The sequence below is a fragment of the Gouania willdenowi genome, chromosome 7 (genome assembly GCF_900634775.1).
Source record: "Gouania willdenowi chromosome 7, fGouWil2.1, whole genome shotgun sequence".
Taxonomy (NCBI): domain Eukaryota; kingdom Metazoa; phylum Chordata; class Actinopteri; order Blenniiformes; family Gobiesocidae; genus Gouania; species Gouania willdenowi.
Genome location: NC_041050.1, coordinates 17,893,460 through 17,909,037, shown reverse-complemented (window position 1 = coordinate 17,909,037; position 15,578 = coordinate 17,893,460). Strand labels below are relative to the sequence as shown.

The following is a 15,578-nucleotide window of genomic DNA, read 5'->3' as shown; positions in this document are numbered from 1 at the left end:
CTTTTTTTCGTCAGCTCACATGTTTGGTTGATTACTGTGAGGCGTTGTGTGCTGTGGCTCAGGGGCCAACAATCAGGGACTCTGGGTATCCGGGGTGTGATGTGCATGTGGGATCATCACCCCTCAGGGAGTTTGCTAAAGAAAGACTGCACTTCCCAGTAGGTGAGGATACCAGAGATTGGGTTTGCTTCTTAGTGAAGCATGCTGGGTGAAGATTGATCGACACTTTCTATCTAACAAGTTACTCATCTAGATCCCATGGAAACCACTGATAAGTAATATTAGCTGAAGGAACACAAGCATCAGAAAAGGGCAAAAAGACACACGCTTATTAGATGAAAAGAACAGCTTTGTTGTGAAAAAAGATTGTGCTGCTGCAGAATAAAAGCGTGAAAAAGAAAGTTGCCACACGAAAATGAGATTACTCTTAGAATTATGGATGGAGGATAAGGATTGATGATGAATAAATGGATCTATGATTTAATAAATTACAATCTGCCTTAAAACATCCAGAAATGGAGTAAATAATTCATTAACACAAAGCCCAAAATATTGATATCAATCTATAGGTATTTAAGAGAGATTTAACAATTAAGGTTAGATTAGTTTAGGAATTCAGGTTTGCAACAGCCTTTCCCAGTTTAGGGCTTTAACAGTGACATTATTTTGAAAAAGTTTTAATCATAGTCTTTTGACTGCAACTTAGTTTTAGTAAAAAATTGGTCATCAGGACTGTTTCATATAATAAAATACAATAAAAATGCATTGGATTTATATATAACGCCTTTCATAGACACTCAAAGCACTCAAACAATGACATTAATATTTTAGTTGACTAAGTCTGTTACAGTCAGGATAGTATTAAGGCTTATCCCGCCTTCCACTGAACAAAAGTCATTTTTGATTGGACACATTCCAAAAAAGAAGGTAAACAACATAGTCTTGTTTTTATCAGTCGATGAAAATATCTACATTTTGATATTGTTTTTGTTCACATGTATTTTTTTTTCAACAGCTATAGTTTAGTTTTTGTCGATTGAAAAAATATAGCTGAGAAACGCCATGACGGAATATTTAGTCAACCAAATGAACACTGTTAGACACTGTTGTCTAATTAGTGTTAAAAGATCAGGGATTAGATTTCAAGTACCTGGATTAATGGGATTCCTGGCTATGTTCAGGCTAAAATAGAATTACATACAGCACTAAACGTTCCAAAAAGCTGACTCACTCTAATCGAGACATTATTGCCACGGTAGCTCGTTTCGTGAATCAAGCCTGATCCCTGGCAGGATATGTTAATAAAAAGCCTGAGAATGATCACTGTCTGAGCTGGGTTTAAAGGAAAATCATTAGAGAAAGTTTTAAGGGGCCGCTACAATGTAAAACACTACTTAAATGTAGAATATGTTATTTATTTCACCTGTCATCTTCAACAATATTGTATAGTCTCATTTTCATGTACTTGTAATGGACCTACATTTATTTATTTATTTTTTCGACTTTTGTGCTAATGTGTTCAGGCTGAACGGCCTGTATAGTCTCATTTTCATGTACTTGTAATGGACCTACATTTATTTATTTATTTTTTCGACTTTTGTGCTAATGTGTTCAGGCTGAACGGCCTCTCTCCAATGAGTTACATGTTATTTTAATAATGGTGTATATTATGGAGGTTTTCATACCCACAAACATGGATCAAGGCCTTTACCCCTCCGTTATATTGTCACTGTCACCTTGTCTACAGACAGCTCCCTCCATTGATTTAAATTAAAATAAAAACAATAGCCATCACAGATTAGTCATTTCTCTTCCTGCTGAAGGATCCTGAGGAACTGAATAAGACACAGATCCCCACAGTTTTGCAGTAGCTGGGTTTCCATTGCCCTTGGAAATCCGCAAAATCTAAATTGCGCGATGAAAACTGGTGAGCACTCATATCGCTAAAAAGTTTTGACGCTTTCATAAGGAGGTATTTCCACCGTTTCGATATTGAAATATGTTGCAAAAGCGCCATGGAAACACTTTTTCCACAAATACATATCACAAAACGTGACATATCTTATCACAACATGTGAAGAACCTGGTCACATGACCACTGCTCTCCGAGAAAATATGACACGATACATTTTAGGGTTGAACAAACTAGTCAACAAGTCGGCTAGTCAACTTTAGTGTTGTCTCGCGACATGGTCCACGTGACGTCGACTAGTCGCAGTACTTGACTTCTGCCCAAGATGGCGGCACAACACAGCAACGTGGCAAACGAGGGTCCTAGTACCCCTGCACGGCAAGGTCTGCACAACATCAAGCGTTTCTCGCCTTAATGACAGACCCATAATGATTCCCCGTTTTAGTATTGCTCAACGCTGACAAACGGTGGTGATCGTCAGCCTCCTAAACCTGAGCTCACACTGTAGCTGGTAGGCAGATACTACGGCTAATATACATGCTAACGTTAGCTATAGTGGTAATATGTCTGTGTATTAAGCAGATCAGGGAAAACATTAGCAGCGCAGGATGATACTCCGTTAGCGGGGAAAGATGGACGATCTCCAGCCCCTGGTACACGCTAAAGCAACTAATGCTAAAGGAGCTAATGCTAAAGCAGCTAATGCTAAAGCAGCTAATGCTAAAGCAGCTAATGCTAAAGCAGCTAAGTAAACCCAGGAACACTGCTGCTCCGCCTACCGTGAGTTTACGGTAACTGTTAAGCCTCGAGACTTCCTCAGAGCCAGGCGTTTAGACTTTGTTTGGGTTGTTTTCACGGTAGCTTTGGCTTCCTTCATCGAAGCCGGAACTCGACCGCCACCCAGTGAGCATCGGCTTCGGCTCTTGGTGACGTCATCGGCAAGTTGAAGTCGACTCAACTAGTATGCACATAAAGTTGACTTATGAAGTTATTCAACCCCTAGTACATGTAAATAGAAAAGGAGACTGGGACATGTCAGCATCATACTTTACTTTATTACTGCTACATTAGACGTGAAATAACATAAAAATACAGTGTTATAAGGAGGTTTGGAGCATCAGTCTTTCTGCAGCAAAGTCTCGCGGGATGAGATTTCCCGGCAATTACGAGGCGCCTGCCCAAAACAATGTTCAATGGAAACATGTTTAAAGGACTATTATACTTTATCGACATTTAGAAATATCGCTTTTATTTTGCGAAAATCTGTAATGAAAACCCATTTAGTGACACGCTTTATATTCTCCTTTGTCCTTTCGCCCTGTTTATAGCAGCATAAACTAAAACAGGGGTTCTCCTCTGTGTCTCACCCTGGGACCCACATTCTCCCACGGTCATAAAATCACGACCCACTTTTTTGTTTTTTTGTTTTGTTTTTTAGAATTCAACCAATTAAATTTACTTTTTCAAAAATAGCTGTTGAAAACATACACACATATCATATTTTTTTTAAAAAGAAATACATACATTTTTCCTTTCAACATGTATTTTACAGCTTGCTTGTCAAAAGAAAAGATTCTTTTAAAATAAAAGACAAGTCCAACATGAGAGACATTAAGTATTTGTTCATTTTTGACCAGCTGTCCACGACCCACCCAGTACAGGTCTGCGACCCACTTTTGGATCCCGACCCACCAGTTGAGAATCACTGAACTGAAACATACTCAAAATATGAGTTCATAAAGTTCATGAATTTGTTTGTCTCTCTGGTTGTATCTTTGCTGTAAAATGGCACATGTTAATATAAGAAAAGTCAGACTATTCATCAGAAGTGGCAGTAACATGTGAAATATACACTCAACTTATTATTGTATTTTTGAGTGTTGTCTTGCTGCACAATATGACATTTACTTGAGTACAAGTGTGAATAATCAATGAGACTCCCACAGTCACACTGAGTCACCTCAGACTGCATGATGCAGCACCTACACAGGGATCAGATCTTGAAACACTGCAGGTGTAGTTCAAAAAACTTGTTTTATAAGTTATATCTTATTGCTTTTTGATTGCACAAAAGAAGTACAAAAGAGAGAAGTGAAAATCTATGATTGTAATGCTTCTTCACTTGCAGTTCTCACAGAAATGATTACAAAGGCTGTGCACATGTGTGTTTAGCTCTCCACTGTGGTTTTGCCATGGCCTTGCAAATTTCATTGTATTGAGTATAGCAGTTAAGGGATCCATCCAACCACCCATCCATATGTAAGCAAAAAACACATTACAATGCACTGGAAGCTCTCCAAAGCTTTTTCCAGAGTAACTATTCTTACTTAAACCAAAACTATGTATACAGTACACCTGTACATCTTGTAATGAGATCAACTAGGTCATCAATGACTCAATGAAGCCGTGTAACCACAGTTGGAAGAAAATAGGTAGAATAAAAATATTCTCTCCAACAATAACGCTGAAACTTTTTTTTCAGAGGATTACAACAATTGTTTTCTATATAAATGTACATGTATATATCATTAAAAGACAATATACAGTTATCACTTTGAGTCTTTATTGTGAAACCTATTAAATGAAACAAACAGATATTTGTTGCACTGTATCATGGTCATTTTAGTAGTAAATACATTATTTTAAGTAGGTTTAGATTGCCTGTCTTTGATTAGTAACCTTCAAATGAGTGATGAGAGCTTTTATCTGATGTGCTCCTTCCATTGGGATGCACCAAGCTGCTACTTCTAAATATGTCTCGTTTAAGCCGGATGAAAAATCTCCAGAGGCAACATGAATTTTCCTCCATCCAAAATCACTGTCTCAGCTCTCATCGAGTCTGCTTGAACTGCTTCAGTAGGGCGTCTTCAAATGTGCTTCTGCATCACAAGCAGCTGTTCTAATGTCAAGGAGCAAACTCAGATCTGCTTCACCCACTGGGCTTTGAGACTAAACAACACCTAATCAAGGCTCCTTCAGGACAAATCCCTCTAAGATTTTGTTGCATTTATTAAAACCTTTTAAGCTACTTACTAAAACATCTAGAGACAATTGTAGCAACAATAGCTCTTTACTGCTGCATCACTTTAAATATCCCTTAATCGTTACTGACTTTGGCTACTGCTGAGCAATATCTATTTAAGAGTACTTTAATGATGTCGGTGGTTAGACATCACTGTGTCTTACCTGGCAATGCTCCAGTCAGGTTCAATCCTCAGCACGGTGGGGTCATCAGTGTAGTTAAACTTCACCTCTGGGTTTCTGAGCTCAGCATCATCGATGTCCACCAGGACCGAGGCGCCTCCTGGAAGCAGCCCAGCGGGGGTTACGCACACTATCTCACGGGCGTTCCTCCTACGGAGACAAAGAGATGATGGTTATGGTTAGTTAAACTCTGGGCCATCACTGGGTCATCTGAAAGATGGAGAACCAGCTGTGATGAGTGGAAAATCTCTGCTGTTTGTCGTTGTTAAAAGAAATGACTCATGGCAACAATTCAGTGTTATATATCTATTTCCATTTCCATTTTTGGGCCGTCGGTCCCCGTCAGGGATTTGCCCCCCACCCCAGGATCCCACCCCATGCAGCTTCTCTGGTGCAAAAACCAGAGTCGCACCTTGAATGTTTCTTATGGTGGGGTCCGGGTCGGCTGGCTCCTTCCCCCTCTGTTGTGGGTGGCGGATTGTTGGGTATCTCCCCTCACGGTTTGACCCCACATTGCCCCCGTTCTTCCTGGTAGGCTACTTAGGCTTCAGTGTTTTGCCCAAGGACACTTTGACACATGGACCAGTAAAGACTGGGATCGACCCCCCAACCACTTGATCCGGAGACGACCCCCTCTACCACTAGGGCCACGGTCTGTATAGATCATCATCATCAATCTTTATTGCAGACTCTTAGTCCAGAATTAAAAAAAGATAAACAAAAGAAAAGAAAGAGAAAAGGACCACGATTTAGAACAAAAAACTGTACCAATGTCTCAGTTCAGACTAGTACCGTATGGCATCCAGTTTAACCTTAGTCAGGCTTGTGACGCAAGGTTGTCTGAAATGTTTTGATCCCTGTGGACACAACCAGATGACTTGCACTTTCCCATCTTGGCCTTTTCAATATAGTCACAGTCATTGTAGGCAACATTGGGTTTCCCTATGATAGCTCATTTATGTGTTGTATATAATCCAGTACAGTATGCTTTAAACAGTTGTACATTACATTAATTGTTAGATTTATAGGAAGGAACACTACCAACCACAATCAATAGAGCCAAGACGCAAAGCAAATGTGTGTTTATATAAAGACGTAAGTGTTTCTGTCAGGGCTTGTTGGTCCCAAGAGCAAAACATTTTTTTCAGCCATATTTAGTACCACCCCAGTCACTGCATTATCTAATATGTATTTAGCACAGTTGAGTGGTGGCTGCTTTTCTAGGCCACAACTCACAGTGCACACGTGTGTGTGTGTGTGTGTGTGTGTGTGTGTGTGTGTGCGTGCATGTGTGTGTATACACATCAGTGTGTAAAATGCTAGAACATCTACAAAGTCCACCCTCGCTGTAGCCATAGCAACCCCATCATTCATGAGAAGAAGCCAAGCAATTCTCAGGTGCCACATACATAGTCGCACAATACTTTAACACAACTGCTATTGGGGTTAAGAGTGCAATAGTTGTAAAGCGGAGTCTGTGGGATTAGTGTGAGGTTGAGACACACAAACGACTGCTACTGCATCAAAGCTAGCGTGCAAACATTTCGATGGAGATTAGCAAAGGGAGGCTAATTCATGGCATATTGATGCAGTAATAGTTTTGAGTTTTCCTGTACGCACAAAATGCCAACAAAGAAAGGGTGAATACAAGGAAATTAAATCAATTGCGTTGTTTTATTGCAGACCTAAACTTAAACGCTCCATTATCTAAATCATGCATGGGCAAATGGTGGCTAAATGTGGCCCTAGGTTTGTTTTTGTATAGCCCCCAAAATAAATACACAAAATGACTCCAAAAATAGACAAAACAGCAAAATTACAAAAACAAAAAAGAATGCAAAAAAAGAAAACAAAAATGCACAAAAAGAAAACAAAAACACATAAGATGAGTACAAACGTACACAAAAGTAACTGGAAAACAAAACAAAACAAGGAACAAAATTTATATCCAAGAAACAAAACAATAACACAAATACAGAAAATGATGTAGAAATATACATCACACAAACCAAAAAACAAAAAAATGTCTCCACAAAACACACAAAATTATCAAACAAATGCACATAACGATTCCAATGACGTGTAAGGCAAATGCAATAGCCCAAAGTGAGAGGAAAATGCAGAAAATGACAACAAATACAGACAAAACAACCAAAATATACAAAACAACAACCAACTAAATCTTTCATTGTTATCTGCATCAATCTTCAGATTGGTCATTATTCTAAATATTGAGACGATAATTTGATATTCTGGCCCTCAGATCAATCACCTTTTTAAGGCCCCTACTGTGATCAAAGTTGCCCAGCCCTGATGTAAATGTTTTGTTATCAGATCTGGGCTATATTTGTCATCGGGTCATATAATTCACCTCATAGTTAATCACAAAGGGAAACAAAGATATTTCACTTACTTTTTCACATGGCAGGGTTGAGATCCAATGCTGACAGACACATAGCTGCCTGCATTTAGGTAGCTGCCCTCAATGGTGACACGAGAGCCCCCTGAAATGGGCCCCTGAGGAGGCTGTATACGGGTGAAGTATGGAGTCTGAAGCAGAGAGAGAAGTTTGAGCATATAGCCAATCAGCAACCATGTGTTATTATGCGTACTGATGTCAAAAATAGTCAAACATAATAAAGTTTGTGTCTGGTAGATTATTGTTTTCTTGTAACAATGCATCTTGGCAAGGAGTCTGATACCAAACAATGTCAATTATTTCTCTTTTAAACTGTGCCAAATATGTACGCTATTGTATTTGTTCTCATGTTCTTACCACAAAGGTGAACGGCCTTGGCGACAGAGCTCTGTAGTCGTTGACACAATCCCTTACACACACTTCCACCTGAGCCTCTTGAACCCTGTAGCTTGTAGCGTCATTGAGCATACACACAATTCTGTAGGAAAACAGTTTACAAAGTTCAGCTTCCTAAAGAACATTCCTCATCATCAAGACCCAAAGGTGTAAATTCATTCAAGTGACCACCTTGAGTATATTAATAATTGCCCAATAAACTAAATTAATTAACAGACGATACATCAACCCATGTCCCTTTCATGGAACATTAACAATAGAGCGATGTAATCACATATAGAGGTCTCATAAGAGCATTCCATCTCAACATGCACTTCCTAAAAAAGCATGGATGTAGGGATTGTTTGATTTGTATGAACCCAATTCCACAACAGCGCAGGACCCTATAGACAAGTAAATGTCAGGAAGGAGGAGTGAACGAACACAAGCCCAGACATATGTAGAGAGCAAATGACAGGAACAACAAATGCACTTTACACCAAAGAGCCTTATGTAACGTTTTGTCACTGCGTCAGATATCCATGTCTCTACGTTTCTGCTGGCATACAGTGTAATCTGAACTGTCCTTTGACCTACCTTTCAGCACTCACGTACTCCTCCTCGACTGGTACACATGGAACCTTCCCTAACCGCACGCCCAGCTCCACATCTCTGAACTGCAGACCCAAGTTTTCCCCCAAGATTGTTACTCTGGTTCCACCTTGACGAGGTCCAGTCTCAGGAAACAACTGGAAAAAAGAAACAGAGACGGTCAGCAATGATTTCAACTTTATGGGGTTAGTTTGCGAAAGACTCTTTGTTAATCCAAGGACTATACATTTTAAGATTTGGTTTGATGAATTCAGAGTGGATGGCACAAAGCCTAAACATAACCCCATCCAGCACCTTTGAGATTGTGGGCAAGGGCTCCTCTTTCAACATCAGTCCAACACCAAAAATACTCCACAATGTGAACGGGCACAAATTCCCACAAAAAAAGAAAAGAAAAAAAAAAACTCCGACATCTTATTGAAGGCCTTCCAAAAAGAGTGGAAGAGGGGGACAACTCCATAATAAAAGACATGGATTTAAAATAGTTGACGGTGACAGAATGTTGAACTGTAATATGGGTTCCTGAATATCATCATGCTAACTTCTTATTTTTCTGCTTTAATTCGCAAAGAAAAAAGAAAAAAAAAAAATATTATTTTTAACAACTACATGATGAACCAAAAGTCCCGGTGTTGAGAAAAGTACTGGAGGGCTCCAGCAGGGGTCTCTACTGCTGTTACTGAGTTACTCAGTGGGGAAATGTCAACTAACAACAAAGGTACAGAGGCTATCAACATTTGATAAATGGGAGCTATTAACTACCCATCTATTAATGTTTACAGACAGACAGACAGACAGACAGACAGACAGACAGACAGACAGATAGATAAGTGAGGTGTTTGATAATGAATGAATAATGGTTTTGGTCTGATCTTTGACTAGCACAAGTACTTCATAAATTAGACCTTATTGTAATTTTCTTCAGGCAGTGTTTTTAAATAAATTATGTTTGATCTCATAATAACATTTACTCCAAATGTACATTTAGGAACATTACACAATGCACCACTCATGCTAACATTATTGTTAACCTAACAAACTAATCATTCTTTTTATTTATTAGCAGGGTCACACTTTATACACAAAGGCAAAGCATGACATTGAACCACATCGTTCCCAACACGCCTCATGGAGAGTCGCCTGGAAATGCAGCTTCATATTTTAATGAAGAAAAATCACTCACTTGTTGTTAAAAAACATGAAATTAGTAAAAGAATAGGGCATCAAAACAAGCCACGCTGCCACACCGAATCAAACAGGCCCCTTTTCTGCTTAATTGGAACTTATTACAGCGACTTGGCTTTATTGACGGGGCTGCTGCGGTGTTCCACTCAGCAGAGCCGCTGGACTCTAATATGATTTATCTCGCCAGATTATGGTGCGCAACGAGGACAGGTGTGGTGTGACAAAACAAATATGGAGACTGATGGACGGTGGATGTCACAAACACTTATACATGCATGCAGTGGTGTGCGAGGACCCACACACACACACTGAAACTAATCCTTAACAAGCATCAGCAGGTAATTATGTGTAATCTGTCCATTGCCCTGTTCGCCTGCACTGCATGGCTGAGCACACAGTAGAAAAGCAGGCAGCAACAGTGTGCTGGAATGTTTAGTGCCTGATTTGAATATTATAGAACGCAGGGAATATTTTGTTTTTTTAACCACATTTTTTTGTATCTAATTTTCACACTTAAAATAGAGTTTTGTTTTTTTTTGTTTTTTTTTAATTGTGGAAAAAAAGAAGACAAAATCAAGAAGAGAGAACGACATGAAGGGATTCTGGACTGTGCAGGGTGTGCATGTTTTTTATGACAGTGAGCGAATCATATTTATTTCTTCGGTGATATTCATAATAATAAAAAAGTTCCTCTTTCATCAAGTGTTTTTTCACCAAGTATTTTTAGCCGCTTTGTAAAACTCTTCATCAACTGGCACTTCACATTTATTTATTCATTTATTTATTTATTTTTACAAAAAATCTGCATTTTTCCACTTTTTGTTTTCATTTGGAAAACTGCATCATTCCTCATTACTTTTAATCGAAACAGAGAGAGAGAAAGAAAAAAAAAAAAATAGACATCAAACAAAACACAAAGGAGAGAGATGTTGGTTTAAAGCAGACGCGCCACGTGTAGACCAGGGGCCACATGTGGCTCTTGGTCTAATTTAGTGCTGCCCTCAAAACTAATCCTTTAAAATTGTATTTCAAGAAGTTGGAAGGAATATAAAGATCAACATAATACACAAAATACTATAACTCCCAAAACACATAAAGTACATTGACAGCAAATTGCACAAAGTACAAAAAACCCACTTAAAATAACTATGAAAACAAAACAAAAAATAACAACACATTAGAGAAAGCTCCAAAGACATTGACATTTTGTGTTTATATATGCGTGCGTGTATATATATATATATATATATATATATATATATAGATAGATAGATATACGCATAAGTCCTCTATATATATATAATATATAATACTATTTCTAATACAGAAAGACAATTATAATATATAACTATTAATTATTGGAGAAGGGGTAGGAATTGATAAGTTGACTTCTTCCTACCCCTTTCCAGGCTTGCTAATCAGATATGAGATATGTATGTATGTTGATAAGTATGCGTGGGTCTAATTAAACAAACTACATTTTCATAAAATATAATTAATTTTATTTATTAACATCAAATGGTGTATATATTTTTGGATGTGTGTAGGAATATTCAATATGTATGTGATTGCACAAAATGTATTAAATGTCACAAATAATAATAATAATAATAATAATAATAATAATAATAATAATAATAATAATAATAATAATAATAATAATAAAAGACAAACAAACCTTCAACAAAATTACACAAAATCACAGGAAAAATACAGAAAAAACTAAAATACAGAAAGTGACCCCAAAAACGCACGAATCGACAACATAAATGCATAAAATGACAGAATAATACACAAAATTACAAGAACACATACACAAAAAACCCCACACATAATGACTCTAAAAACACACAAAATAACAAAAAAAAACCAACAAAACCACAGACAAAGACACAATAAAGACAACCCCCACCCCCCGCATTAATGCAGATCAATCATTATTATAATGCTGACATAAATGTTGATAATCACATCTTTGTGGTCCCCACTGTGATAGCGATCCCATCCCTTAAAAGGTCTAAAGGGGTTTTAGATGTTTCTGACATTAAAACAGCACATGTATATACAACACAGAGAAGACGGATATATTCACAGGAATCTTCAGAAACCTCGACACACTGGTGGATGGAAGAAGTAAATGAACTGGAAATGTGGTGCAGTGGAAAAGACACTCTGTCATGGACTTATTAAAGAGGTAATGTAGCACACCCGGTAACTCATTTTACAGTGTGTGAAATGCTAAGTGGACAAACTGTTCCATTATCATCGTTAGCATAAATTCCTGAGCTAATATTGGTGACTTCAGTTATATGAAAATACGAATTCAATGCAGATCAGCCTGTCAGTGAAGACGTTATGGAATGCTCCAAAAGGGAGTTTTAAATACACAATAGGTGTAGAACTAAATATATTTTGCATCAGAAAGGTCTTTAATACTGAAATTAACAGATGAGATTTTAATAATTATGTTTTCAATGATTTTATTTGATTTGATTTAGGGTATTAAATCAATTTTGTCAATTTATGGCAAAGGACATGAAGGAAATGTAGAAAATAAATAAATCAAGATAACCAATTGAATACAGAGTAACACCAACAATTTATTTCCTCACAATAAATCATTCTCATTTACTAAGATAGAGCTAAACCTGATAAAGCAGGGCTGTCAAACTTATTTTGGTTCAGGGGCCAAATACAAAGTAGTTTGATCTTAAGTGGGCCACATATTTTAAAATGAGCAATTTCAACATTAATGTCCCCAAGTTTGTACTTTACATGACGTATAAAGTACGTAAGGCACCAACCAGGCAATAAGTGACAGATATCAGCCCCTGCAGAATTATGTGATCAAATTTGTGAGAAAAGCATGGGAAAGTTGCGATCCTCCAAATATTGTGGAGTTCTATTGAATTTCTTTATTTATGATATATCTCAGCTGATTTATCTACAACTGAATTATTTCTAATTTTCTCTTGCATGGCAAATTTGATGGTCTAAAGGGCCGGATTTGGTCCCCGGGCCTTGAGTTTGACACATGCTTTATAAGGACTTACTGTATATACAGCTTCTGAAACATGATCACTGTAACACATATGGCCGATCCAATCTAACTGAGCTCTTACTTACTTTGAATTCATATTTCCATTGAAACCTCAGAAGTCGTGATGGTGTGAATATAAGTCGCCATACACTGTATAACCTAGTAAACAGCTCTCCCTGGGCCGATGGGCATGCAGTGATTCCACATTATGCAAATTGGACCACACACAGTTTCCACATCATAAAACTGTGAATTGAAACGCAGATACACGAGCAACAATACCTAATGCTCAGGCTCCCTAAAGTCAAAATTGTTCCTCAGGCAGTTTAGTGTGATACGACTGAACCACATGCTTTTCATTTCTTTCAGGTTGAACCACACAGCTGATATTATTCATCTACGTTGCACCTTCATGTCAAGATTGGAGGTCAAGGATAAAAGACTAGATGCGTGAATAGAATTTAATTTAATTACTATTAGTGTGTTTTGCTACTTATGGAAGGATTGTGCTATGTTCAGTTGCATACACCCCCTCTCTGGGTTTACAATGACAGACAACATGCTTCCTCCTTATTACAGGGCTTCTAGTGGGCTGGGTTTTGTCAAGCACACAATGAACCATCAACCTTGTTATTATAATTAAACCACTCTACCACTGAATCCACAGCTGTCCCTTTCCACATTGTGTTTGAGGCAAACACTCCTTGTATATCCTGTAAGAACTGATTTGCCATATCCTGCATCTGATTTACTCCACTCAAGTAAATGCGATCACTATGCAATGTGTGTGTGTGTGTGTGTGTGTCAATAAAAAAAGGTAATTACATTGTCTGACATACTTGAATCCTTTCCTCTTAAAATCTTGACTAGAAGAAGGTAGCAGGCTAGATTAATCTCTGGAATAAAAGAACACAGTCTACAGCAATAACCATACAAATGTGTCTCATACCTGTAACATTTATTACTCCTAGTTTCACACCGCACGCAATAGAGTCACCTAATAAAAAACACATCACACTCTTCTTTATTCCTTGAGCTATTGAGAGAATGCACGGTACACACATATAAAGGCATGCAATAAAAACATAACTAAGATTGTACATCTGTCCTTATAAATCTATGTATGTAAAATGATGCATAATGGGAATATAAATACACTACTCACACACATACAGAATTAATGGAATAGAGACAACATGCACAGATGGATGGTCTATGTGTGAAGTGTGCTTAATGCAACCCACATCAGCACATGAACTGTGCCATCCAAACCATTATATTACTATCCAACCAATACAACAGCTAGGGCAACTAACCAACTATACCCCAGCTAGGGCAACTAACCAATTCCACCCCAGCTAGGGCAACTAACCAACTACACCCCAGCTCGGGCAACTAACCAACTATACTCCAGCTAGGGCAACTAACCAACTATACCCCAGCTAGGGCAACTAACCAATTACACCCCAGCTAGGGCAACTAACCAACTACACCCCAGCTAGGGCAACTAACCAACTATACCTCAGCTAGGGCAACTAACCAACTATACCTCAGCTAGGGCAACTAACCAATTCCACCCCAGCTCGGGCAACTAACCAATTACACCCCAGCTAGGGCAACTAACCAACTATACCCCAGCTAGGTCAACTAACCAACTACACCCCAGCTAGGGCAACTAACCAACTACACCCCAGCTAGGGCAACTAACCAACTATACCCCAGCTAGGGCAACTAACCAATTCCACCCCAGCTAGGGAAACTAACCAACTATACCCCAGCTAGTGCAACAAACCAACTACACCCCAGCTAGGGCAACTAACCAACTATACCCCAGCTAGGGCAACTAACCAACTATACCCCAGCTAGGGCAACTAACCAATTACACCCCAGCTAGGACAACTAACCAATTACACCCCAGCTAGGACAACTAACCAATTACACACCAGCTAGGGCAACTAACCAACTACATCCCAGCTATGGCAACTAACCAACTACACACCAGCTAGGGCAACTAACCAACTACACCCCAGCTTGGGCAACTAACAAACTAACACCAGCTAGGGCAACTAACCAACAACATCCCAGCTAAGGCAACTAACTAACTACATACCAGCTAGGGTAACTAACCAACTACTCTGTCTATATTGTCCTACCCCAAGTATCCTTTCCTGTATCCATTAGGAGCTGGAGGTAAACTTTAGCTGACCATTGTACCTTGAGTGCAGGAATAAGTGAATGAATGGAATTATATGGTGCCATTGTTTTTTGCAGAAATTTGATGGGGAAACCGCCCCCCCCAAAAAAAAAAAAACAAACAATATATACCCCCACCCTAGTCATTCCAGTGGAGGAAAGCTGTGACAGAAGCAGTCTAACAGTAGCTCTCAAATAGAGTAACTCTGTCACATTTACACAGGGAGTACAATGTCTTTGAAAGTGAGGGATTAAACAACAAAACCACAATTTTCAAGAGGGGCCACTGCTGCTGATCACCCTAACTTACCATCCAACTAACAATAATTTAATAGGATTACTGACCAACAAACCCCCAGGACACTGAGCAACTCACTAATCTCATTATTAATTAACTTCCAGCCAAGCTGCAAACTTACCCACCAGCAACAATACCATAGTTAGTGTAAGTGGTTACATTGTGTGTGTCGGCTTGTACCAACCAAAGATATTTCCAGTCGCGCCGTTCTGAATGCAAAAGTAACGGTGTTATAGTTTAAGTTGCTGCTGCAGCAATGGTAGATGTGGTCAAAGAGGAACAGGGTGCTAAGCTGTGTAATATGTGACTGTGTTTGCAGCTATGTGTGCGGACGCGTCAC

At 38.6% G+C, this 15,578-nt stretch overlaps 1 protein-coding gene across 3 annotated transcripts in view; it reads right to left on the bottom strand.

Annotated features, from left to right (window-relative positions):
- Nucleotides 1–15,578, bottom strand: part of plxna1a (plexin A1a) — a 339,887-nt gene that overhangs the window by 59,228 nt on the left and 265,081 nt on the right. For all 3 annotated transcript variants that reach the window (XM_028452103.1, XM_028452104.1, XM_028452102.1), the window contains 4 exons: nt 8,508–8,659; nt 7,893–8,013; nt 7,530–7,666; nt 5,099–5,266 (listed from right to left, as the gene is read on the bottom strand). In XM_028452103.1, coding sequence (XP_028307904.1) covers nt 5,099–5,266; nt 7,530–7,666; nt 7,893–8,013; nt 8,508–8,659 — 578 coding nt within the window. The remainder of the gene's footprint in view (nt 1–5,098; nt 5,267–7,529; nt 7,667–7,892; nt 8,014–8,507; nt 8,660–15,578) is intronic.